This window comes from Castanea sativa, chromosome 4 (assembly GCF_040712315.1).
Source record: "Castanea sativa cultivar Marrone di Chiusa Pesio chromosome 4, ASM4071231v1".
Classification (NCBI taxonomy): domain Eukaryota; kingdom Viridiplantae; phylum Streptophyta; class Magnoliopsida; order Fagales; family Fagaceae; genus Castanea; species Castanea sativa.
In genome coordinates, this window is record NC_134016.1 from 19,330,890 (window position 1) to 19,358,682 (window position 27,793).

Sequence of the window (27,793 nt, forward strand, 5' to 3'; positions counted from 1 at the left end):
AAGTTCTTAGAAATCATAAGAGCACGTGTAGGTTGAGAGAGTTAGTAGGTTCGTTGTATAAGTGTTGAAGTGAGAAATTTGGTTTAAATTGATGGTATTTATATCAGCGAGAATTCTAAAGCGGGAAAACTCCCGCCTATGTTCCTATACAATCCTCAGTCGTTGGATGTGCATCGCATCGTCGAACGTGGGGGACAAAAAGCTGTTAGAATTTAATAAGGGAATGCTCCGCATGCCAAAGCGTCAGGAACGTGCAATGGGCAGTTCAAGGGACACCATCATTGTTAGGGAAAATGTGTGGTGAATACAAATTAACGGTGGCAAATATCGAAATCCTCTTTTCCACCTAAGATGGCAGAAATGAGAATCTCGAGGGGCTATTATGGGGTCAATGGGCCTAGGAGTATGTGTTGGGCTAGAGGCCTAATCCGAGGACACTGAATGGTCCGAGGATGTGGGAATATCAGCCCAAGAGGCTGTGCTGATGAATAAAGAGGCGAGGTCTAATCAGGATCGTCCAAGAAGGTGGTCTGAGGAAAAGTATGTCCTCGGCTAGGTAAAGCCGAGGTAGGAAAGGGTTGTCCGATGTTCAAAGGTGATATTCTAGGAGATCCTATAAGTAAGGGTAGGCATGGTGGATGCACGAGATAAGAAGAAGAGCTATGAAATATTTAAGGTAAAGTTGTTACCACTGTATTGAATGCTCTGCAGTTACCTCTCTGGCCGCATTAATGGGGAAGTGATACTTGAGTATCAGAGTTCAGCCTTACAGCTACCTCCAAAGACTTTAAGGATGGGCTGATGGTATTAGGATGTGTGCCCTTAAATCCTATTGTATGATACTATGTATGACTTAATGTTATGTTTAATAAAGTTGTTTTATTATTGTCTAAAATAATGGTAATATGAATATTAGAACATTATCATATAGTTCATGAGATGCATTGTATGTGATTTAGTCACAGAAGATATAAGTCACAAGTTCTTTGTAAACTCAGAATTTATAGTTCGTAGTCGGTGATAAAATTGGGCATTTCATCTGTGAAGATTATAACGTATCAACTAAGATGATTTGTCTTGATCATGGAAGTGGAAACTTCTAATTGATATGTTGATATGTTTTAAGAGTTAAGACATATTGAACTGGACCACTGTGAGATTTATTATTCTCCTAACAACTGTCAAATGAATAATAAATCCACGACTTCTATTTACATAAACTTTTAATCTTGAGAGAATAATGGACTTGATCATGAGGTGTAGGTTGCTTTGATATATTAGGAGTGAGATCTAAAGTAACGGTCAAAGCCTCAGTATGTTGGGCAGTCACATTTAGTGTTGATGGAACATATATTCTCAAGATGAAATTCATAATCTCTTAACGGAGATATAAAATATTCCCTTGTAATAAGTTTAATGAGTTTGGTTATTCAAAGTGTTAGGTCTAACTTCTTTAGTAACGAGTTACTAAAGTATATATTTATGAAATTAGATTTCATAAATATATGATGAATAACTTTAAAGGATTAAACCCGATACTCAAGGATAAGATGTAGTAATTTACAAACTAGGTACTACGAATATTTTTATGAAGGGGCTGCATGTATAATAAAGTTTTGGGATATAATTTATTAATAAGGCCTAGAGTGCAATTATATTTATATAGTGATATTAAATATAATTAATGGTAACTTTAGACTTGTCAAGAGTTGACGGAAAAGCCCAAGACCCATTGGAGTTAATGTCTTATTGGTCCATTTTGGTCCCACTCCAAGCCATACACTAAAATCCAATTGGAAAGGCTCAATAGGTCAGCCTAATTAAATAATCAGTTAGTTATAAAAGGAGAAACATACAGAATTTTTTTATTAGAGAAAGAAAAAAAAAAGAATAAGAGAGAGACTTCATTGTGAAATGGTGTATATGTGAGAGTAAGGCACTCTATCATTCTCCCTTATAAACTGATTGAGAGACCACACTTCTCGGATGTAAAGTGGAATTGAAGTGAAGATTAAAAGTGTTTCCAAGTTCTTCTAATCTTTGTTTTAAATTTCTCCACTCCAAGGTACGCTACCTTATTCTTAAATTCTAAAATTTGCACAGTGCATATTATCAATCATGAATGAAATAGATCCATGCTTGTTGCTTTCGCTGTGTGTTTTGTATGAGATACAAAACCAGTTTTTCCAACAGATGGGACAAGTATTTAAACTAGTAATCTTACCCATATGTGGAGGATTGAGGGAAGAGGAAGTATGATATAAAAGGAGGAGGGGACATTAAGAAAAAGGGATCAGAGGGAGAAGAGAGAAAACACTGTAGACATTAAGATCAATAACTGTAATCTATTTTTGAGAAAGTGAAATATAAGATCCAGTCTCCTCGGCTTGAGTCCGAGGGCAATTTCTGGTGTATAAACTATTTCAAGTGTATGATGTTGCACTCTAACTCATCATCTTTGTTATTAAAAATCACTAGAACTTAGATTTCAAACCCACTCTCTACAAATTCATTGTATTGGACTTTTTGGGTTTATCCCAATCTTACTTTTGGGTTTATCCCAATCTTACTTTTGGGTTTGGGTGTAAACTGTGACCTTACATCTATCAATGCCCACTTTCACTTTCATTTTTCAAAATTATTTTTCTGTATGGCTCTGATACATGCTCATATATATATGAGCATGATTTAGGTACAATACTTATGTGTTGTTCCTTACATTCCCTTCTTAATATTCTGCTTTGTAACTTTTTTCTCATGGAATGAAAATGTATGTTTAGTTAAATTGTCATATGGCTGAATCTTAAAAAGAGAATTTAATAAACAGCATCTAAAGCACTATACTTAAGTTTTATCCTAAATATATATATATATAGAAGATTAGTTAAATAGAAGCAAAGAGTTTGGCCCTTGGTTTTAAAAATTGGATTGGATCAGCTGGTTCAAACCAGACCCGAAACTGGTCCAGTAAAAACTGGGAACCGGACCCTTTTTCTGGTCATGGTCTGCCCACCAAGCACGGTTCAATTATACCCGAATCCAGCCCTCTCATTGTAACCGAAACGGCGTCGGATTAAAAGGTCAGATAAGAATGTTAGTGTCCTGCGCTCGCACTCACAAACACAACACGCAAAGACAGAGAAAAGAAAGAGTCACAGAGACCGATGATCGAGAAACAAGGTCACTAATCTCTCTCTCTCTTTTACCCACGCTCTTTCTTCTTCAATTCATTTTTTCTAGGGTTTCCTTCTGCTCTAAGCGCCTTAAAACGATACCGTTTCATTCATTCTCTATTTGTGTGTGTGTGTGTGTGTTTATATATGAGCTTCTTGAAGATCTGAGAGTAAAAGGTTAAAATTTTCTTTTAACAATGTCCCTTTTATTTTTCTTCTTACTATTTCAATTGGTTTAATGCTCTTTTTGGCAGCCGAGAAAATAGCTCGGAAGTTGGAATGAAAAGTATCTGCTTCCCTACCTTAGTAAAGGGATCCTATTAGGCAATTGTATTGTTTTCCAGTGTAAAGAGTTTTTTTTTTTTATAATAATTTTCTTTGTGGGAGAGAAAGTGGTATCCTTGAAGAGAATTCGTTATTCCTCTGTTTGGTTGCTGAGAAAAAAAAGTACGGTGGTATAATGTTTTAGGTCGATTGGTCACAACGGAAGCTAAAAATTAAAACTTTTAAGAGTTTATAATTCATGCTTTTTTTGTTTAATTGTGAATGATTTATACTGTAATGTGAAGTTGTTTTGTCCTTATTAGACCCTTTTTCTTTTCTTCTTTTTTTGCTTGTAGGTGGTAATTATCAAATGCTCCGAATACTTGAGAAGTAAGACAAGCTGATTTAGTTTTGGCTGTTGTGTTGGATAAAAGATTGATTTGTGTAATTATACTGGATATTCATTATGAGTGGAGTTCCTAAAAGAACTCATGAAGAGAGTGGTCATTCCTCATCCTCGAAATACCCACATGAGGATTCGGGCGGATACCCTAAGTTGTCATCTACAGTTTCAGGTGAGTACCATTCCCCATATGAGATGGGTCAAGATGCTCGGATGCCTAAGATTCCCCGGACTGAACCTCGTGATGCGGATAGAAGATCTCCTCATCGTTCGATGTATTGGATGCAAGCTCCTTTGAATGATTCACATGTAGATCATCCTGAAAACAGGTTGGAGTTGGGGGATTCCAGGGATAGTAGAGATGTACAGTTTGAGAACCGAGATTTAAAGACCGATTGGGTGATGAGGGACGCTGTGATTGCAAAGAGTGAAAAGGATGTAAGATTTGAAAGTAGAGGGGATGATAATAAGGAAACAAGATATGATAGGGAAAGTTATAATGATCCTAAAGGTGATGCAAAGATGGAGAAGGATGGTTATGGTGCAGCAAATAGTCACTTGAATAGGAAAGAATCAAAAGAACACCACAGGGGAAAAAGATATCCTGATGCCCCAAGTGGAGTTAATTTAAATTTTTGGACTGGTCCACGTGGTAATTCAGAAGGCACCATTGAGGCTGGAAAGGAAGGATCAGCAACTGAAGAGAGGGATTATGTGGAAGCTCATGAGGCTGTTGGGGAAAACAAAGTTGATTCAAAGGGTGAAGAGAAATTGAAAGATAAGGATAGAAAGAGGAAAGATGTGAAGCATAGGGATTGGGGAGAAAGAGATAAGGATAGAAGTGATCGTAGGGGTGGTATGCAAGTTGCTAATAGCAGCAGTGAGTACAAAGAATCAACAAAGGAGGAAAGGGATGCAGAGAGGTGGGAGAGGAAGGATTTTTCAAAAGACAGGGAAAGGCTAAGGGAGAGAGAGAAGGATCATACCAGGAGAGACTCATGGAATGGAGTAGACAAGGAGAGTTCTCAGAATGAGAAGGAATTAGGGGATGGATCTTTAAGAATGCCTGAGCAGGAAAATCCGGCATCAGACCAGAAGAAGCAGAAAGATTTTGATAGCTGGAAAAATGTTGATAGGGAAGCAAGAGAGAGGATGAAAGAAAGCAATGATATTGAAGGAGATAGAACTGAAAAGCGTAGGTGTGATGACAAAGAATCGGATGATGGATGTGCAGAAGGGGAAGGGGCAACTGAAAGGGAAAGGGAAGTCTATAATTATGGAGTTCAACAACGTAAGAGGATGCAGCGGTCAAGAGGCAGCCCTCAAGTGGCAAACCGTGAGCACCGCTTTAGGTCTCGTGGTCCAGACAATGAAGGGTGTGTCATACTATTTTCCTTGGTTGCTGTCTTACTTGCAAGCTTATTTATCTTAAAAGAATTTCTATTGTATTCCTAAAAATTGTATGTGAAAATGAGCTCTACATATCCATTCATGCATACACAAACTGTAATATTGGACCTAAATTTGTTAATAAACCACATTTGTCAATCAACATTTTAACGTCAGAAAAGTGGGCATTATGTATTTTATAAATCATGTGAATATTACATTAATACTGCATCTAAATTTGTTAATAAACCTTGTTTGTCAAGTCAACCCTTCAACCATATAAATCAATGATGTGAATACAATGCTTCTCTTCATTTTCCTAATTTATTTGCAGATGATGTTACATGTATACTCTCTTTGATGGATACTTATTATTGTTTAATGGAAATCTTAATATTGTTTTTTTTCCCCATGGTGGTTAAACACATTTTGATTTTGTTTGCCTTGTTATGTTTTTCAGGTCTCAAGGTAAGCTGCTTTGTTCTGTCTTATCGAATGGAACTTCTTTTCACTCACTCTAGTAACAGAATTTGTGTGCTGGTGAATGAATTCAAATTTCTACTGAAGTTACTCTTATTTGTGCAGCTCCAATATTACCTTGCATGTTGTGATAATTTTATTTGCATTAGTAACTGTACTTTTAGTTTTTACTTTGGGCTTTAGCATTTAATTTTATCTGAGAATTAGGATACATATGATACTAAGCCAGCTTTTCTTCTGTGTGCTAGTCTTGATATCTATTGTTTGATACAAATCTGTTATCTTTTTGGAATATAATTTACTATTATTACAATTGTCCTAGTGATGATATTGCAAAGCTAGGGAATGCACATCCTTGTGAATGGGTGTGCATGCAAAGCACTATCTGAGTTCTAATTGCAGCTGTTGACACTTTGGTAGATGCTATCCAGTAAACCTAAAAATTCGGCTCCAGTAAAGCTTATCCTGAGTTATCAACTATGTTGTTGCCTTCAGTTTTTGTTTGGGGAGGGGGTCTTGGGAGGTGGTTTGTGGAGTGATAGAGGAAAAATCTTATCAAATTCATTGTTATTGAAACCTGAAAGTTCAGCCAAAAAGTAAGGCCCTGTTTGGTTTGCCCTGTTTTCATCACTCATCACTCAATTTTCATAACTCATCACTCACTTTTCGTGAGACCCACACCAGTTGCAGCTGTTTGGTTTGATTTCCATTCTCAATTTCCATAACTCACTCAAAAAATTGAGTTAGAGTTATGGAAAATGAGAACAAGTTTTTGGTGTTTCTGGATTCTCAAAACTGAGTTATGATGGCAATTTCGCAATTTTGGTTCATTTACTTGGGTCCTACATGTATGTATTGCCAACATCAAAGTGTTCCACATGCACTCCAACAGCTCAATCTCTATGCACACACCAGACTTGTGTTTTTCCTTCACTTTCCTTAACTCATTTCTTTTAGTTTGGAGCTTCATCCCTTCCCAAAAATTGAAGAAATATCTTTCCTTCTTGCATCCTTAGCAGTGAAGAACAACTCTGATAACTGAAGAACCGATCTGGGTCTCTTGCAAACTCTGAAGTTTCGGTCTCTCCTCTTCCATGTCTGTGTGTGTTGTGAAGTTTGCAGTGGGTCTTGCATCTCTGGGTCTCGCATCTCACGGTAAACCCAACTGTGTAAGCACTTCCGTAGTGGATCGGGCGAAAATTTCTTGGAAATTTCTATAATTTCTAAATATCTAACTCCCTAAAGCCTGATCTGATTCTTTCTATAATTTCTAACTTTTCTTTTCACCTTTTTGTTGTTGAATTTCTGTTAGGTCTGTTTTTTATAAAACCCATTATCATATAAAGAAACTTCATCCATGTAGCCATACAACAGCTTTGAGAAAACGGAGAGATAGAGGAAAGCCAAATTTATGTTAGGTTTTGTTTAAAGAGATGAAGATGTGAATGGGTTCTGAAGTGGAGAGAGAGAGAGAGACTACGTGGGTACTCACAGTAGCCGTTCTGTGCATTTTGCTGAGCAATAATTTTCGTAGGTCCCACAACTTTACTTAAAGGTTGAGTTTTTGAATTGAAATACTACTGAGAATTTCCATCCAAGCAGACTGCAAGTAGAGTATGGTAATATTTTGAGTTAGAAATATGAGAATTGGGTAATGAGTTTGAGTGTTGAGATATGAAAATTGAATACTCTCTAAACCAAACATGGCCCAAATTTCTTTTTTTCTAAGCATACATAATTCTTCCAATATTTAAATTATACCTTTTCTTTCCTTACTAGCTGAATTAAACCATTTTTAGAACTAGGATATGTAAATATCTTAACTAGAATTTGGAAATATTAAGCAATGAGAGAATGTACTTTGGAGAAGATCTTTGAAGCCACTCAAACTAAAGAAGAACAAATTCCTATTTATAGTCTTCAGTCTTCCGCAAGGGAGACCAATAAGCTCTAGTTCAAACGGCACTTACTTCTCTCATAAGAATATTGAAGAGTGAGGTCATGGGTTCAAAACTCACTAAGTCTATGAAAATTTTACTAAAAATGTCTTCCACAAGGGAGAAATAATTTTTGAAATTCTGCCCACATTTCGTGGATAAGGCAGACATGAACAAATGGGGGACAGACACAATGGAAAATTTGTTTTTTTGGGCATAATAAATGGATTTTACCTTCTTTTCTTGGACTGCTGCTCTACTAGGGAAGATCTTATCTACTGACAATCTCCTAAAGAGATGTAATATTATCTTGGATTGGTGCTGCATGTGCAAAAATTGTGGGGAGTCTGTATATCATTTTCTTCTTCAATGCCCTATAGCTTTTGAGCTGTGGACAATGGTGTTTTTTTTATTTGGACCTCAGTGGATTATGCTGAAGAGAGTTATTGATATGTTCGCAGCTTGGAAGGGTTCTTTTTGCGGACATATAAACATAGCTTTTTGGAAGGCTGTGCCACATTGCATTATGTGGTGTCTTTGGCTAGAACAGAATTCTAGAAGTTTTGAGGGACGTGAGCGGACTATATTTGAATTAAAGCTTTTTCTTTTGTACTTTGTTAGATTGGAGTATTGCTTTTCATTGCCCTCAATGTATTACTCTTTTTGATATATTTGAGCATTGTAATTTGAATTAATTGCACTTTTCCCTGAGTACACCCCCAGTGTGCTTGGTATGTTTTCTTTTAAAATATATTTTTCATTACTTATATAAAAAAATAAAAAAAGTTCTGAACAGTCGAGACCTTTGAATACTGGTGCCATTTAGAAAATTCTCTTAAATTAAACACAGACACAAACATACAGGACACTCCCATGCTCCTCTCTTTTGTAGCTTCAGGTTCAATGTTATATTTTGATGTAGTTAATGAATTCCTTAACTTCTTTCTGTTGGTGGTGATCCTTGTCTCACTGGTAGTCTCCATATTTCTTTCAAATACAGTAGAATTTCATCTTTGATTGCTCTCATAACAGACCTACTACTCATCAATGATCTTGCCTTTTTTTCTTTAAATTTTCTTTTTTTCTCACACGACTTATCACTGGTTAGTAAGTTGTATCATTAGTGAAGCACCAGCAGGATCAAGTCTTTGAAGACAAGATTCCTCTGCTGATACATATTTGAAGGGTTTTTTTTTTCATTTGTCATAACACATTATGAGCCATTATTATATATATTGGAAGTTGGTTGTTTTTGACCAATGTAGGTATTAGATAGGATTCCTTTGCATGTCTATTATATTCTAAAATCTGGGAGTGTTTCAGGTAAAGTTGAAGTATCTTCTGTTGTTTATAAAGTTGGCGAATGCATGCAAGAACTGATAAAGTTGTGGAAGGAGTACAAAGCATCACAGGCTGAAAAAAATGGAGAGAGCTCTTTGAACGGTCCTACTCTTGAAATCCGGATTCCAGCTGAGCATGTTACTGCTACGAATCGCCAAGTAAGGTCAAATGCTTCATGCGTACATGAAATTGATTAATAGCTTTTTGTAACTTGCATAAGGTCATTTTCAATTTGTTTCACAAACTCTTTACTGGTTACAATTTTATACTTCTGGGAATCTTATGGGCTTTATTTTAGAATGTAATGGGTGAATGCCTTTGGATACTGGCAACAGATTCTGGCAGGTGGGGTCAATTGCCTGTAGGTTTTATTGGTTAGAGGCGAGTCCAAAGGGCTCATCATTAGAAAGGTTCCCTACATTATCCAAAAAAAGTCTAGATCATCATTCCGTCTATCATGAGGAGATCTTGATAATCATAAACTTGTAGAAGAGTAGGGAGAAAGCAACTCACTCAAAACTAAATTGCTAAAACTGTTGATAGAATACTTGTAGTATCCTGAGCTACGTAGCTAATCAGTTAGTCTATTCTGTGCCTTCAAAATATTTGTATGTTTGGGGGTGGCTGTAAACCAAAGCCAGCAAAGAGTGTAAAATAAAACCGAAGACCTCTATACAAACTAAATAAAACATAAAATAAAATACTAAGAACCTAATTAAGTACACTAAGTTCCTATTCTTGCACTTTCCCTTAATCTTAGGCTTCCAAAGAGGATATTTTCCTCTAACCACGCTATGGTTGTGCCATAACTCTGTGTCTACCTATTTTCAAGTATCATTGCCTTTTGTTTTGGTTTTGTAAAGAACACGAATTTTGTATGACAGGAGTCTTTAAAATGCAGAGAGATTATGGTATGAGTGTTCTGGAATTCTTCTAAGTTTTAGTAGCTTGTGGAGACTAATGGAATTTTATATCCACAAATTAAAGGACGTATAGAACTTGGTATTGGGTTCTTCTGTGGTTGCACTGATCTTCAACTGGAGTTGCACACATCCTTTTCTGAATGGAAGGGTTCAATTAGGAGATGATTCTACTTGAAACATTATGCATATGAGCTCTAGTTCAAATGGCACCTTCCATTGTTCAAGTAAGGTGGAGGGTGGCCAAGAGTCTTGTTGCTCAAATGGGTCCTGGTGTTTCCAAGTGAGGTGTCCATTGTTCAAATCCCTCCACCCCCAACTATAAAATTATTTTAAAAAAAGGTAAGCTGGAGGGTGAGACTGTGGGTTCAAGATACGCCGGGTGCATGTATGACTTACTAATAAAAAAATATTACTTAAGGCATAATATGATCCTCCTTATGACCTATTCCTCTTTTCTTTGGCATATTGTATTGTTTGAAGGACTCCTTGGCTATTCTTCCTTTTGTTTATTGCTTTTTCCTAAAACAAAAAAAAAAAAGGAAAAAAAAAAAGAAAAGAAAAGAAAAATGTATCAACTGCACAAGTAGTTATAATGTATCATCTGTGGCTCTGCCCTCGAGGAGAATCTCTCTTAAAATTTGTGTTGGACAAAGAGTTTGTGTACACTTGTTAAGTTGGCTAGAAACAGAAGAATCCTTCACTTTGACGCAATGGGGACAATCCTGTCTGGAAAAGGGTGACATTGACAAACCCATCTTGCACCTACGAAGGGGTGAGGCAGAACCATTAATCTGCTGCATGGAGCCCGGGCCCTTGGGCATTAAATCTAAACAAAATTATAACCAAAATATGTTGGTGCAGTACACTTTATGTAGTGGGTTTGATGGTTTGATGTGTTCTTAGTGGTCTGTTGTGGGTTTGATGGTTTTGAAGATTAAGTTTGTCTTCACCATTGCATATATTGGTACCTTATGATGTAGAGGAATGGGGAGACTACTGACCATTTACTCCTACGCTGTCCAGTATCTCAAGAGTTGTGAAATATGGTGTGTTCACTATTTGGGGTTCATTGGGTCATGCTGCGTAGTGTCGTGGTACTTTTGGCATGTTGGTCAAAAAGTTCAACAGACTCAGATCTAAGGTGCTTTGGAGAATGATCCCTCATTGTCTTATGTGGGTCGTTTGGAGGAAGGAATTTATGTACTTTTGACGGGAATGAAAGATTGATTCATGAGTTGAAGCTTCTCTTTTTTCAGACTTTGTTTGATTGGGCAAATGCTACGGGTGTTTTTACTTTTATTTGTTTACTTGATATGCTTGATTTTTGTACTTTCGTTGTTACTTAGTTTTTTTTCCGCTTCTAGCACACAGCCTATGTGCTTTTTTTTTCCCTCTGTATTTTCTATTCTTTTTTCAATGAAGCCATTACTTATCAAAAAAAAAAAAAAATGATGTAGAACAATAAACTCTAAAACCAAATTGATGAATGACAAAAGCAAAAGGGACACAAGAAAAATTGAATAACAAAAAATAAATATAGAAATCCTAGGAGTCAACATTTAGGGTTGGTCAAACTAAGCACTTGACCATTGTAAAAATTGAAAGAGAAGTTTTTTAATTAATCAAACTTGTCTCCATAGTAGTACAATAGCACAGTTATATAGCCTACTAGGACTATACCCTAATTCCAGTTTACCTAGGAAAGTTAATTATTGAATTACAAAACTACCCTTGACTCTAGTAATTATTAAAAAAAAATGTTTTTTGATAAGTAATAATAATTTGATTGAAAAAAGGACTACTTCATGCAAAAAGGATGAAATAGCCAAAAAAAATATATGTACAAGCAACAGAAAAAGAAATTATGTGCAAGAGAAAAGAGAGTCTAAACATTGGAATGAAATCACTAGAAATGAGCCCCCAAGTGCGAGACGCCGAGACCAATGAAACAAAGTGCCTGCAAACAATGCTAGGAGCTGGTCCTTTGAACTCTCCAAATCCTCAAATATATGATTATTACACTCCCTCCAAATGATCCACACCACGCACTACAGTACCAAGTTCCAAATATTTGATGAATGCTTCCCCAAGCAATTTCTCCACCCAACCAACAGATCAAACATCCTCTTAGGTAAGACCCAAGAGACTTCAAAAGATTTAAAAGCAAAACTCCATAACTGGGAAGCAGCCTCATAATGAATCAATAGATGGTCAACATCCTCCCCACTACACAGGCACATGCAACACCAATCCACTATTGTGAAACCTCTTTTCCTCAAATGATAATTTGTGAGAATCTTCCTCCATGTCATCCAAAAAAGAAGGAAACCTAACGTGGAGCCTTCACACCCCAATGCTATTCCAAGAGAAACAGGCAAAAAAGGATCCCCTCAAAGTACTATAAAAAGAGCGAATGTCAAAATCTCCATTCTTCTTCAAGCTTCACCTCACTCAATCCCCTTCCTCATTTAGAGGAGTATGAGACTCTAGCTGGTGAACAAAAGTCCTTACTAACTTTACCTCCCTATTTTCACATCCCAATTCTGCCTTTCCCTTAGTCTGCCTCACAAACAAATATTATTAAGACCTAAAAATAAAATCCAATTGACCAGTAAAAATACAATTGACTCCAAAGTTAAATAAATCTAGATTAAAATAAAAATGTCTTTCCGATTCCTGCATCACAGCTCTATGGAAGATCGGGCTGGCCAAAGTTTTTACTGTGGCAACTAAGAGCCGGTAAGAGTATTATTGTTTTGATGGGTGCATGAGTCGTGCAACCCATCAAAACAAGGGAATTTTTGCTCTTCTTTTATGCAATTAATTAATTGCGGTGAGAGAATGACTTTTTTTGCTCCTTGTGGATCAATATCTTTCTTTGCTCTCTTCCCATTATTGCCAGTATCAGAGTTTGGGGTTGCAACTTCAATATACGCTTCTGTTAGCCATGCTGCATATTCATTTTTAGTTATTTAAACCATTATGTGCAGGTCAGAGGTGGCCAGCTATGGGGGACAGATATATACACTGATGACTCAGATCTTGTTGCTGGTACGTGATATTATGAATAGTCATAGAGTTGGTACTGTTCATCATTGAAAATGGTGAATGCGGAAACTAATTTTGAAGTTCTTGTATTCCAGTTCTGATGCATACTGGTTATTGCCGCCCTACCGCTTCTCCTCCTCCACCTGCTATCCAAGAGTTGCGTGCTACTATCCGAGTGCTACCTCCACAAGATTGTAAGTCTATATTCAATTCTACCTTGATTTTCTGCACAAATGAATGTTTGAAACACTGTAGTCCTGTAATACATGGGAGTTTGACAATACGAGTGAGATGCAGATAGTGTTTGACACTCTAGTGATTTAAATCTATACCTGAAGGTTTAATTGGTTATTCAGGTCAGGAAAATGTTAGGGTTTTAGGGATTTCAAGGCTGTAAGAGAATTTTTATGGGATTCTGATCAAATCTGGGCCTGGCAAGAAAAGAACTATTTTGGAAGCTTATTTCTCCAGGTCTGGTTATAGGTCGAAGTGGTTGCAGATAGTGCAGACTTGAGTAGAGAGGAAGAATGAAAGAAAGAAAAAACAGGAGGATGAAAGAGAGGTTTCCAATATCACACATTAATGGAGTTTCCAGTTATAACTGTCAATTGGACAAAATTTAGGTGCTGTTTCTTAGCCCCTCTTAAGATTTAACCATGAGAAAAAATACACTTTCATCTCATGAGAAAAAATCCGCGTGACAGAATCTTATGAGTCAAAGAACAACACCTAAGTATTGTACCTAAGTCTTGGCTATTTCAATTACACTCCTCTCCTCAAATGTGGGAGAATTGCAATATAGATTGGAAATCTTCTAACCCTTTGATCAAGCAGGTCCTGTTCCTACGTTAAGGTTGTGACACTTGGTAACCTTTGGCCCTCCTGGCTTGAGGCTTCAGTTTTAATTATATATAAAAATTAGATTCTTAATCTGTAATTGTAAGCAGGTTCCTAAAATTCAGTTGTTTTTATTATATTTACACTCCGTTTCCATCACTGTAAAATATATTTAGATGTAAAACCACCACCAACCACCCAAAAATCCAGACCAGAAAGCCAAAAAAAAACCCACAAACCCTGATCGGAAACCCAAAAACCCAGATGATCTGAAAATCTAACAACCCAGCAAACCCAGCAGCAGCTAGATTGGCGAGATTGAAGCAGCCACCAAAAACCCAAGACAGCTGCTCGCCAGTCGGATCCCAAGGGACTCTGCAAGAGATAAGTGAAGGGATAGGAGAAGGGTTTGTGCAAGGAAGAGGCGATGATGAAGGTTGGTAGTGCTAATGATGGTGGGTGGCATCAGTGGAGATGGGGTGAGAGAGCTGAGAGGGATATGCAGGAGCTGAAATATGGGTGAGAGAGCCAAGAGGGTGAGAGAGCTGAAATATGTAAAATGTTTTACGTTCATTTTGAGCACAAGCATTTTACATGTTTTTTTTGCATTGGGTTTTACCATTGACTGAAAATATTTTACAGTTGACCAACCATTTTACAACAAAACACTGTAAAATGTGTAAAATATTTTACTAAAAACATTTTACAGCGAAATGAATGGAGCATTAATTAAATCTAGGTTATACCTTATTCCCGCCATTGCAATTTTTATGTTTATCTTTTCATCAATTCTGCTATGTTTTGTTTGTGTAATTCTAACACTGCACTGCTAACTTTTTTATTAGGTTACATTTCCACTTTGAGAAACAATGTTCGTTCACGTGCTTGGGGTGCGGCAATTGGTTGTAGTTACCGTGTTGAGCGTTGCTGCATTGTGAAGGTTGTAAAAAATCTAGTTAGATTCTGTTTTTTCCGTTGTTGCCCTCCGGAGTAATTATGGAATCCCTGTAATGCTTCTTGATTTAATTTCAATGATGACTGTATAAATTTTTGTTTTAATGTTAGTTTTATTTGACTCTGTAAATGATATCTCTATTTTTAATCAGTAATCTAAACACACAGATCGGCAATTTAGGAAATTGTTGCAATATTGTTGGCCTGGAAATCTTGATGTTTTATCTTACATTTTTTTTTTTCTTTTGATTTCAGAAAGGAGGAGGAACGATTGATCTTGAGCCTTGTCTTACACATACATCAACAGTGGAGCCTACCCTTGCTCCAGTGGCTGTTGAGCGGACAATGACTACTAGGGCCGCAGCTTCGGTATTACCCGACAGCTTCTCTTCAACTAACTTTTTGGACTTATGTTCTTAGTTGATTTTTCTGCATGTTAGAATTTCTTTTACATGGCTGCCTACATTATCAGGATTTTATTTTATTTTCTACATATCTTCTTTTATGCTAGTGTAAAGCGAAAGGTTTAACAGTGGGTCCATAGCTCAGTCGTTGAGCATTTGACTGCAGATCAAGCTAGTGTAGACCGGAAGTATTAAGTTGTAAATAAGTTTATATTTGGGTCTGGGGTTTCTCATATCTCCAAGCTTGCAGTGCACTAGGATAGTTTTTTTCTTTTTGTATAAGTGACACTTGCGAAAAATGATTTGCATGGACTGTCTTAGAAGGCTTAAAACATATTTGTTTCTTTGAATACACTAAGCTTGGATGAATTTTCTTAATTATATATGTATTCTTGGGTAGTGGTGAATATTATTATTGCATTTTTTATAAGTACATTATTTTTGCATGCCGAATGCAGTTTTTAATTATGGTGGTATGAGCTGTGGATTGTGGAAAGGGCATGGTGTGAAAGAAGTGTAATCCATATTCAATGGTGGACACTGAAAAATCTTAGTCTTTCTATTTTTAAGTTTTCAATGGAATTTTCATGAAGCAGAGGTCATTAGTTCATCTCCCATTCCACCTCTCCTTAGGGCTAAAAACTCACTTATAAAAAGTTAAGTGGTATATAATATTTGCTGTATATCTGTGGCTGATCACTTCTTAGGAAGATTTAAATGTAAACTAGATGAAGAAATGTAATATAATGAAGAGCATAAGCCGAAAATGGAAGTCAAAATTTCCATACTTTTTTTAAGGTGCTTCATCTGGGGGTTTATATGTGCACTCTTGTTACAGTTGTTTGAAACCTCCCAGTCAAAAATGGGTCTTTCCATATTGGAAATCATTTGTCTCAAAGGCATTAACCAGGATTGAAACTTACTCAGAAAGTGATTAGTCACTTCTCACACGTACTACTCAGGGAGATCCATGAAGCCTAGAATGGCCAGCAAAGAAAGAAGTCAGGTAGCTCTTAGATCCTCAATACAATTTAATGAGGCAAGAAGGGTCAGAAGATGGTCTACTGTTTAGAAACTTTTCACATTGATTAGTAATTGTCTGCTCTATTATTCAAATGATTTCTAGAACTCTCTAGGGTTTTATTGTGCTGTCTGTTAGGTAAAAAGAGAAGCAATAAGGCATGGAAGCATCACCAAACAGTAGAAATCTTACCTTTGCATAACTGCAATTTGTTCATTTTGTTGGGATAAGTTTTGGTTCAAGGAGAGGGAAGGGGAAATTCGAACTAGTGACCTCTGCGATATGAAGTGTGGTCCCAAGTTGATTGTGCTACTCCTTGGGATGCAATTTGTTCAATTCAAAATACAAAATTATTGGATATGAATTCTACTGATTATTAGGAAAATTATTGGATATGAATTTTACTGATTATTGTCATGCTTTCATTCTTCAGAATGCATTGCGGCAACAGAGATTTGTACGAGAAGTTACAATACAGTACAACCTTTGCAATGAGCCCTGGTATACTCTCTCTCTCTCTCTCTCTCTCTTTTTGAGCATGACACTAAGTTAATACTTTGAGATCTTATTCTTGGCAAGTCTAGTTCTAATTTTGTTGCTGTTAAACTTGTTTCGTAGTCATTGCACCCCTTTCTTTTGATATGTGTTTCCATTTAAAATATAATTTACGGAATTATGGCTCACCCCCTTCCCCCTCCCTCCGCCAGCTACCACCCTCCACCTTACCTCCTCCCCCCACCACAACCACTACCATCCCTCTCTTCTTCCATACCAACCCAGGCTCCACCAGCGACGTATCCATGTCTACCCCTTGCCTCCCAAAATTTTCTCCATACTCCGCAACAAATCCTTCCCCCATATCCTTGCCCTCTCACACAATCCTTCTATTGGCCAATTCAGTTCAGTCAATACATTCCTCATTATACCCAAACCCAGACCTCAGCACCCTTAAATCCCAAGCCTATACAGCACCTGCCAAAACCTCTTCCCAAGCCTTTTTTAGCCAAACCAGGGGTACCGGAGGTGAAACACTCTTTTTCTTTTCGTATTGATTCAAAATCATTTCTCTTGGCTTTGATGGGGGACGTATGGATGCTTATGCCATTACTGAAAAAAGGGGTAGGCATTATGGCTCTATCCGGGTTGGTTGATCGGGGTTGGATTGGACCATTGCTTGTTTGGTAGAGCTGCGCTGGTGGGATTTTAGCAAGAAACACTTTTTCAAACGGTTTCATGAGCAGTATAAAATCTTAGAGTTTTCTAGTAGGTCAAACAAGAGTGGTCTTTTTGTGGAAATCTCTGAGTATCATAATGGGGCAAGACGTGGTTGTTTGTGTGTCCCGGAGGGGAGGAATAAGGGCGGTTGGGCTTTTTTTGAAATAAAGGTACGTGAATTCTTTTTGGGAAAATCAGCTTCTAGACCGGGGAAGGAGGTGGTTGCTGGCGGTGGTGGGCTAGAACAATCCACCGGAAATTGAAGGAATCAAGTTTGGAAAAATATTAATGGTGATGTGAAATCAAGAAGGGAGTTATGTCTGGAACAGGTTCCAAATATTCCTGGAAATTTAAAGCAGAAGGAGAGTTTTGGGGGATTTGATTCTCTTCAAAATTCAAATAAGCTTCCCATAAATAAGAGACCCTTACGTGGCTCTTCTGCCAAATGGACCTAGGCCCACTTCTCCTTAAAAATTACTGCTGCTTTTGATGGGAATACACAACGTAAGGTTCGCTGGAGTACTTTGGTCAAACCAATAGTAGCTAAGTTGGGCCCAATAATACCTGATCTAGATCAGCGGGCCAGACCAACTAAAGCCCAAGATGAGTTTATTAACAATCTGGAAAGGCTTATTGAAAGAAGTCCATGGGAGGTGGGTGAAGGATCGGGGTCACATGCCTTAGCTGAGAAGGCTCCGGAGCTGCCACCGAGCACCGGCGAGCTGGGTGGGGACCTGTCAAGGGCCGATGGGTGTGTGGATGAGGTTCTGACTTGCGATTTCTCAGTGGGACCACAGTATAGTGAAGGATCGGACCCCCACGGCTCAGTCGAGAAGCTTTTGATGGTGTTTCCAGGTTTCGGCGAGATGGGTGGAGTCATTCCAAGGTCTGATGGGTACGGTGATGCGGTTGGGGCTGTCGGTGGTCTCTCGGTGGGCTCTAAATCAAGCGGGGCTGAGGTGGGTTGTTTGGGTGACACTTCGATGGGTGTCGATAGTCCAGCGGAGGACTCCCCAAACTCCGGGGCTGTTCTAAACTCCGATGGGCAGTCAGTCAAAGTTGAGCCCACTGTTTCCCTGCCTCTATTGGTTTTTGAACTTGCCAATATGATCCACCACCACAAGCTGCTGGGTAAAAATTGATTCTCTTCTCTTTTTGAGCTGGGTTTTGACTCTAAGGAAGATGAACTTTTGTTGTTGGACTGGGTTAACCCCACGAGGTCAGGTAAGGATGAAGAGGGTAGGGATGCTTTGGATTGTGTACCTCTGGCTAAGTGGGATCCTCACGGGGGCTTGGAAATAGTATCAGAGGATGCACTGGATGATTTTCTTGTGGGGGAGGATTTGGAACCTTCTGTGTGGGTGAAGAGGAAGATTAAAAGCTTTAGTAATTGTGGGATTTCCTATTGATTCATGTGAGCAGTAGTGTATTACCTTCTTTCAAAAGCTTGAGAAAGTGTGGGAAAATCAAGCTACGGCAGGTAGTCTTCGTCGCAATACCTCTTCAACTAAAAAAGGTACGAGGGAATTGAGGAATTTAGTTTCTTCCTTTAGCTATGAGGGCAAGCTGGTCAACAAACCAGAGGGATTGAGAATTCCTGTGGGGTGGGTTCAGTTAGTTGTCCATGAATTTGAAAATTTTATCTTGGAATGTGAGAGGATTAAACAATCCTCAAAAGAGGGATACGGTGAAGAATTTACTCAAGGAGTGGAAGTGTGATGTAGTGTGTTTCCAAGAAACTAAATTGGATTCTATTAATTCTGTTGTTGTGAAAAGTCTTTGGAGTACCCCTTTTGTTGATTGGGTAGCTTTGGATGCCATTCATACAGCAGGGGGAGTTATTTTGGCTTGGGATAAGAGGGCATATCAAAAAATGGATTGTCTTGTTGGGTGCTTTTCTGTTTCTATTTTGTTAAAGGGAGTGGCAGACGGTTTTGCTTGGATATGTACAGGGGTGTATGGTCCGAATGCTGATGGTCTTCGGGATGCTTTGTGGACTGAACTTGATAGTGTGAGAGGGAGGTGGAGTGCAGCTTGGTGTGTTTTTGGTGATTTTAATATCATCAGATATCCAGCAGAGCGTCTTGGGTGCACTTCTTTTAGTCCAACCATGTTCAAATTCTCAGACTTTATTGAGAGGAATTTTTTGTTTGATATACCTTTGGTGGGGGGTGGGTATACATGGTTCCCTGACTCAGAGAACCCTTCTATGTCTAGAATTGATAGAGTGTTGGTATCTGCTGAGTGGGAGGATCACTTTTTGGATGTGACTCAAAGGCCTCTTCCTCGAGTGATTTCGGACCATTGTCCTCTTCTGGTGGAGGCAGGTGGAATGTCGAGGGGAAAGTCTTCTTTCAAATTTGAGAATATGTGGCTTAAGGTGGAGGGGTTTGTGGACCTTGTGCGAGGTTGGTGGAATGGATACCATTTTGTGGGGTCTCCTAGTTATGTGTTGGCTTGTAAATTGAAGGCTCTTAAGGGAGATTTGAAGCATTGGAATAAACATGTTTTTGGGGATGTGTCTTTTAGGAAAAAATGCTTGTTGTCTTAGCTTTTGGACTTAGACCTGAGGGAAGGGATGCACTCTCTATCACCAGCAAATAGTGCAAGAAGAGTTGAGATAAAGGCTGATATTGAGTATTTAGCTTCTTTGGAGGAGATTTCTTGGAGGCAGAAATTGAAGGCTTTGTACTTAAAAGAAGGGGATAATAATACTAGGTTTTTTCATAGACTTGCTAATTCTCATAGACGTACAAATACTATGAGAGCTGTGGAGGTTGAGGGCATGTTGTATGAGGATGAGTCTGCAATTAAAGATCAAGTGGTGGATTTTTATAAGTCTTTGTACCAGGAGACCGAATCTTGGAGGCCCACTATTGATGGTCTAGAGTTTGCAAATCTGGATGAAACCGATAAAGACTTTCTTTAGAAAGGGAGCTTGAGACGAAGGATCATTGCAGCCCCACGGGAGGCTAAGGGTGATAAGGCTCCTGGTCCAGACGGCTTTACTATGGCTTTCTTTCAAAAATGCTGGTGTGTTCTTGAGAAGGAGATCTTGGCTTTTTTTGCAGACTTCCACAAAGAATCTATCTTTGAAAAATCTCTCAATGCCACCTTTTTGTGTTTGATACCCAAGAAGCTTAGTGCTGTCAATATTAGAGATTTTCGCCCTATAAGCCTTGTGGGTAGTTTGTACAAGCTACTTTCAAAGGTCTTGGCACATAGACTACGTTGTGTTTTGGACAAACTTATTTCCAACTCCCAGAATTCTTTTGTTGGGGGAAGACAGATTCTTGATTCTGTTCTTATCGCAAATGAATGCTTGGACAGTAGATTGAAGAGTGGTATTCCAGGTGTGATTATTAAATTGGATATTGAGAAGGCTTATGATCATGTCAGTTGGAGTGCCTTATTTTACCTTATGGAGAGGATGGGTTTTGGGGAGAAGTGGGGGAGATGGATGAAGATGTGTATTTCTATTGTCCGTTTCTTAGTGCTTATTAATGGGTCTCCAGTTGGTTTCTTTGGCAGCTCTTGTGGTCTTTGCCAAGGGGATCCTTTATCTCCACTCCTATTCTTATTGGTAATGGAGGTGCTGAGTAGGATGTTGAAAAGGACAGAAGATGGAGGCTTCCTCAGTGGATTCCAAGCAAATCCCAATGCAAGTGGAGGTTTGCATAGCTCTCACCTTTTGTTTGCTGATGATAATATTCTCTTTTGTGATGCATCTGAGGGACAATTATTACATATTCGTATGGTCCTAATTTTCTTTGAAGCTATCACAGGATTGAAAGTAAATGTTGGTAAGAGTGAGATTGTGCCGGTTAGTGAGGTTGGGAATTTGGATGCCTTGGCTCGTATTTTATGTTGTAAGGTAGGCTGTTTACCCATGTCTTATTTGGGTATACCTTTGGGGGCACACTATAAGGATTCCTCAATATGGAACCCGATCATTGAACGGATGGAAAAGAAGCTTGCAGGTTGGAAGCAGTTATATTTGTCAAAAGGGGGTAGACTTACTTTATTGAAGAGTACCTTATCAAGTCTCCCTACTTATTTTTTATCTTTGTTCACTATTCCACAACATGTGGCGGACAAATTAGAGAGGATTCAGAGGAATTTCCTTTGGGGGAGATCTAATGATGTTTTTAAATTCTCTCTTGTTGCTTGGGAGAAAGTTGTGTGGCCAGTGGAGGTAGGTGGCTTGGGGATCCGGAAAATTAGGCTGTTTAACCAAGCTTTGCTTGGGAAGTGGCTATGGCAATTTGGGAATGAGGTCTCATGTTTATGGAGGCAGGTTATAGCTTCCAAATATGGGGAGGCTAGTGGGGGATGGTTTACTAGAGTTGTTAGAGGGACGCATGGATGTGGTATGTGGAAGAACATTAGGAAGGGGGCTAAGAGCTTCTTTGGTCATGTGTTGTATGCGGCGGGTGAGGGTTTTCGTATCAAATTTTGGTATGATCCTTGGAGTAGCCCTACTGCCTTGAAAGATTTATATCCGGCAATGTTTGCTATTGCTGTGGATAAGGCAGCTATGATTTCTGATTTTATTGAGTTTGCACCAGATGGGGATGGTAGAATTTGGAATTTACGCTTCCGTCGTGCTTTTCAAGATTGGGAGACACGGATCTTTTATGATTTTTTTGCACATATATCATCCTAGTTACCTAGAGGGGGTGATGATACCATGATATGGCAATTGAATCGTAGTGGTGTTTTTGATGTGCGCTTCTTTTATTTCTCTTTGCTAGCAGCCCCGTTGGTGTCTTTTCCTTGGAAGAGCATTTGGTGTGTTAAGGTACCTAAAAGAGTGGCTTTCTTCTTATGGACAGCTGCTAGGGGTGGGATTCTTACTATAGACAACCTCGTTAAGAAGAATTTACCTCTTGTTAATTGGTGCTGCCTTTGTCGATGTGAAGAGGAAACTGTGGATCACTTATTGATCCATTGTAAGTTTGCTCGTACCTTGTGGGGTGTTGTCCTTTGTTTGTTTGGGGTTCAGTGGGTGATGCCGAACAATGTTGTTTCTCTTATCTCTGCATGGTGGAATTGGTTGGGGAGTCATAGCTCAGATGTGTGGAATATGGTTCCAGCATGTCTTATGTGGTTAATTTGGAAGGAACGCAATGCCCGAACTTTTGAAGAAACTGAGAGACTTGTAGACTCTGTGAAGTCTTTGCTACTTAGGACTTTGTTTGAGTGGTCCCGTATTTGGGGGTTTACGCATTGTCATTCTTTGTTTGAATTCCTTAATTCTGTTAGTCTCTCTTTTTGAATGGTTTGTATTATTTTCAGTGAAGTGAGTTTACTATCGTAAATTCATTGTACTTTTGTTATCAATAAAGTTTGTTGTTACCTATCAAAAAAAAAAAGCATTTATATCCAGTTGAAAGTATCTATTCTAAAATTTAGTTTGTGTGCTTGTGCTTTTGCGTGTTTGTGTTTGTGTTTGTGTGTGTGTGACATATTTGGAGTAGTAACCTTTTATTTTTTGTAGAGAATCTATTTCCATCAAAGAAAATGTGGGTGACTGTCTGGTCAAAGTATATTTATGTGACCATCTTTATATGTTTATAAACCATATCCCACCCTCCATATTGATACTTATTTATTAATGAATTCTTTGGGTCTTTTGTGAAATCTGTTTCCTTTATTCAATCTGGAAAGAGGCTTCATAGTAGGCTGGCTCATTTCAAAATGATAATTGTGGATCTTCAATCAAGCTGTCATTTTTTTGATCTGAGCGGAATTAGAACATATAATTTTTTAGCTATAAATAAAAATTTTAACTTTTCTCAATGGGTGCTTGTTGACATTCATATAGTGTGCATTGCTTTATATACATTGTTGGTGATTATGGTTTATCTGCTTTGAGGTTACTAACTGTAGCTTATTAGCTATGATTTTTTGTTAATGCAATGATCTTCATTTAGTAGCTTCTATTGTTCTTGCTGCAGCTTCTTTTGTTGTTTGTTTTGTAAGCCTTTAATGCTCAACTCACAGTCTCTATATTGTGAATTTCTTCAGGATTAAGTACAGTATAAGCATTGTTGCTGACAAGGGTCTGAAAAAACCCCTTTATACATCTGCAAGATTGAAGAAGGGAGAAGTTTTGTATTTAGAAACACATTCATGCAGGTATTCTCTTTGTTAAGTTCTTATGCAGCTTGATTATCTATATATTGGATTTCATGTTTTCAGAGACCTCATGGTTTATGGCTATTATATTATGGTATATACCTTCCCCCTGGGGGGGGGGGGGTGTGGTGGATGACTTCAATGAATAAGGAACCTGAAGGTTTTTTTTTTTTTTTGGGGGGGCCAATTTCTAGCTTGGTTTCTCCCATCTGATCCTCTTTCTCAAGTTTAAAATGCAAAGTCTAGGAAACATTAACATGTTAAGAGAAGGGGAATATTTCACCCCTCCAAAATCGGGTAGTGTCATTTGTTTTGCAAAGTCTAGGAAACATTGGCATCTTATTTTCTGCATTTGTTCTCGTTGCTTTATAAAATTGGCTGGAAGATGCTTTCAAAATTCTATATTTGCCTGATGTCAAAATTCAAATGGTAGAAAAGGGTTATTAATTCTGTTGATTGCCTAGATACTCTTTATGGTATTGCAGGCACATAATTTCTGGAATTTTAAGGTACTGGAGGTTGAAGTCCATGTGGTGACTTCTAGGTTTCTTTCTTATGTTTTTTCTTATATTTGAATATTATCTGAAGGTACGAGCTCTGTTTTACTGGAGAGAAAATGGCCAAAGCTATACCGGCATCTCAGGTGCATGACATGGAGACAGAGAAGTCCCAGAATCATCACCCACATCCCGCAAATGGTGAAAAAAATGATTGTGATAACATGGTCATTGATGTATTTCGATGGTCTCGCTGTAAGAAGCCCCTTCCTCAGAAAGTCATGCGGTCTGTTGGGATCCCACTTCCGCTTGAACATGTGGAGGTAACCCTCATCTCCAATTTTCTATTTTGATTTCCCTCTCTCTCTCTCTCTCTCTCTCTCTCTCTCTCTCTCTTATATATACACCTGGTATAACTCTAATAAGTAATATTACACCGCTTAATGACTTTTTATTCGATTAAATATTTCAAAAATTCCATCATTGGATTACATGTTCTCTATATTCTTAACATGCATAGCAAATTTTGTGTCCAATGGTGGATTTGTTAAGATTCACATCCAATAAAATAATATTGAGTGGTGACACATAGCTTAAAGTTTCACCAAATGTATCTTAAATTTATGTATGCATACACATACAATTTAGTGTCTGTTTGATAGGAAGAAAAATGGAAGGATAAAAAAGTGGAAGGATGGAGAAGGTACCAAATTTCCATCTTGAATGTTTGGTAGAAGAGGGAAAAGTGGGGTTAGAAAATAGATATGATGTTCATTTTTTGGTTCCAAAGAAAAATTTTGAGGAAAGAAATAACAATTTATTATTTTACCCTTACTATATAATAAATGAAATATACAGTCCAAAATATGTTTGGTCCCTCTTAGTGGTTCCTTATGCTCTTCGAGTGTCAATTTACCCTATCAACTTCAAGAGCACACCTAATGTGCCCATTCCATCCATATTTGTTAAAAGTTTTCCATTAACTTCGCTTTATCATTACCCATTCTTAAAACATGTTTACCCAGCATGAAATTGGAACCCAAACTCTCAACTTATTACAGGTTAAGAGTTTTTTTACCCTTACAAACCACCATAGAAACCACTAAGGAGAAAAGTGCAAAAACATAGCCAAGCCTCCCCCAAATCCTCTTCTTGATTTGAAACCCATACCCAAACCATCAAACCCAGCTAAAAATAACAATTATTATTATTAAAAAAAATACTTCTATATTCAAAACTTAGGGTATGTTTGGTACATTGAATGGAGATTACAATAGGAATTGTAATTCTTATTACTAGTAATAAAGTGTGTTGTAATGTAATAACTAAACCTATTCATTATTTTGGTTGTGAGTTATAACATTAGAATGAACTTTAACATTTATTTTAAGAAATATCTTACTCATATAATTATATCTTCTTAAAAATTGTTATTTTTAAATTTAAGAGGGATATGTGTTATTTTTTATGATTTTTTATTTTTATAATTATTAGATGTATATGGAAAGTTTGTTTATTTGAAAATATATTAAGTTTTGAAATTATTGCACTTACTAAGGAATGACTAATATAACCTTTTAAAGAGGAATAGTTATTCCTCATTTTGAAGAATAGCTATTCATAAGGAATGACTAGTCCTTGTAATAAAAACATAACCAAACTAAAGAATAACTAAACCATAGGAATAACTATTACATTACAGTGCCTATTACAGTCTACCAAACATGCCCTTATAGTTTCCTATCCTTATCAGTTCCCTTAGCAATCAAATGAACAGAAATGGAACAAATGAGATGTGTTTATTACGTTGTATTTTCTTCCATTTTTGAGCAACCAAAGTAAGAATCTAATCTCTCTTTCCAAAAATTGCTCTTAATTTTGTTTTTCTTAGAAATGGTTTCAGATTCCTTCTAAAAAGCTGCTCAAATCTCTCGGAAATGTAATCTGTACATCTGCTATACACAAATTGAACACAAACAAATGTTTTATTATCTTGGATTGTAAAATCACACAAAAAAGAGAAGAAATCAAAATCTTTTAAATTTGAAATCTCTAAGATTGAAAATCCAACACCACCTCTCTCTAATTCTTGCTTTCAAGTGAAATTAACCCAATCTTCTTCGCAATCAGCTACAGAAACCACGTTCTGAACTCTGAAACAAAAATTTACTCCAAAAATAAGTTATTATTTGAAGAGTAATATTAAAAGTCAGGTGTAGAATTGAACTTGTACCTAATTACAAACCTCTCTCACTCCCTCTCTCTCTCTCTCTCTCTCTCTTCACAGGGTTCAAAATCCAGATCCTCAGCCTAAATGACCGCAACCCCAAACTAAGGACAAAACGTATTTTTACTATATGTATATCACAATGCTCGAATTCTTGTTTTAGCTTATTTTTAGATGGTCAATGGGCTCTAGCTCAGATGACAGTTCCTCTTCACTTGATAATGAAATGGAGAGTAAGGTTGTGGGCTCAAGTCCCTTGGGGTGCATAACTTACCAATGAAAAGAGAAAAAAATCTTATTTTGAATGAATGAGAAATTTTCTTTCAAAACAAAGATGTACAATTAGAAGACAGAGGGAAGGGATGGTGGTGGTGCCTAGAGCAAGGGATTTGCAGAGGCTTGCAGGATTCATGGTGGTGCTGACGAGAGTGAGGATTTGCAAAGGTTTGCTGGATTGGTGGTGTTGTTGAGTGAGGGATTTGCGGAGGTTTATGGGATTGTTGGCGGCACTGATGATATGGAACTAGGCCAGATTCTCAATCCCATTTATGTGAAATTTAGTATTTCTACAAATAAAACACACTAAATATTTAAGAAATACTCCAATAGGAAACGTATGATTATCATCCAAAAACTCATCAAATGCATGCAGCTAGATAGATCAACATGCATTTTAAGGATTTGAGATGTTTGCATAAGAGTTTTTATGTTTTGTTATGTGGGTTTTGTTTTTTTATTTTGGGTGTAACGTTTTGAATTTCATTGTTTTGCTGTGTGTATATAGTAGTTGGGTTTAGTTGTGGTTGTTGAAGAATTGAGTGAAGTTGGTCTTGGTGTGGTGCGTTGGAACTCGTGGGCGTCATAGTGGGATCAGAGATAAGGACCAACTTTCATTATGTTATCTCTCCTCATTTTCCTCCTCTCACCAATTTGGGCAGACGAAAGATGGGGCCCGTGTGGAAAACATCCAGCCACACCATTTGTTTTTTTTCTTCTCTATTTTCTACCCAACCAAACAGTAGAAAACTACTGTCACTTCTTTATTCTCTTTCCCCCCTTTTTATCCTCTGCAAAATCAACATCAACTAAACGTGGTTAAAAGAATGATTGATTTTCGACGGATGAATAGTTGTTGTCATTCCATTGTCTCCTTGTGTGCTGGGTCCTTACATCTGTCTCTACTTTTTGCTTCTGTATGTTACTTCATCCACATATATCTTCTGCTGTATCATGTATGTTAATTTTTTATTTTTATTATGATTTTTTTTCTGTTTTTAATTGGACCTTGTTTTGCCTAAATAGGTATTGGAGGAGAATCTTGACTGGGAAGATGTGCAGTGGTCACAGACGGGTGTTTGGATTGCAGGAAAAGAATACACACTTGCTCGGGTTCATTTTCTATCTATGAATTAGCAAGTCTTTATAAGGTTTTCTTAAAAATGTATTTAGGGACAATTTAATCATGATCTGATGTATGAAACAAGACTTGATTTGTAATGACACAGGTTTTAAGTTATAAATATACTGTTATTGTTTTTC

At 37.5% G+C, this 27,793-nt stretch overlaps 1 protein-coding gene across 1 annotated transcript; it reads left to right on the plus strand.

Moving 5' to 3' along the window:
- The first annotated feature begins 2,989 nt into the window (after positions 1-2,989).
- On the plus strand, positions 2,990-27,793 carry LOC142632234 (uncharacterized). The gene is made up of 11 exons (XM_075806659.1): positions 2,990-3,180; positions 3,794-5,216; positions 8,962-9,145; positions 12,901-12,961; positions 13,054-13,152; positions 14,641-14,735; positions 15,005-15,118; positions 16,608-16,675; positions 23,420-23,530; positions 24,119-24,350; positions 27,557-27,793. The coding sequence occupies exons 2-11, from the start codon at positions 3,904-3,906 to the stop codon at positions 27,665-27,667; spliced, it is 2,388 nt and encodes a 795-aa protein (XP_075662774.1). The 5' UTR covers positions 2,990-3,180; positions 3,794-3,903; the 3' UTR covers positions 27,668-27,793.

Coding starts and splice junctions, on each gene's coding strand:
- LOC142632234 (XM_075806659.1), top strand. CDS start 3,904: ATGAGTGGAGTTCCTAAAAGAACTCATGAAGAGAGTGGTCATTCCTCA. Junction 13,153..14,640: donor AGTGCTACCTCCACAAGATT/GTAAGTCTATAT, acceptor CTTTTTTATTAG/GTTACATTTCCACTTTGAGA. Junction 23,531..24,118: donor TTAGAAACACATTCATGCAG/GTATTCTCTTTG, acceptor TATTATCTGAAG/GTACGAGCTCTGTTTTACTG.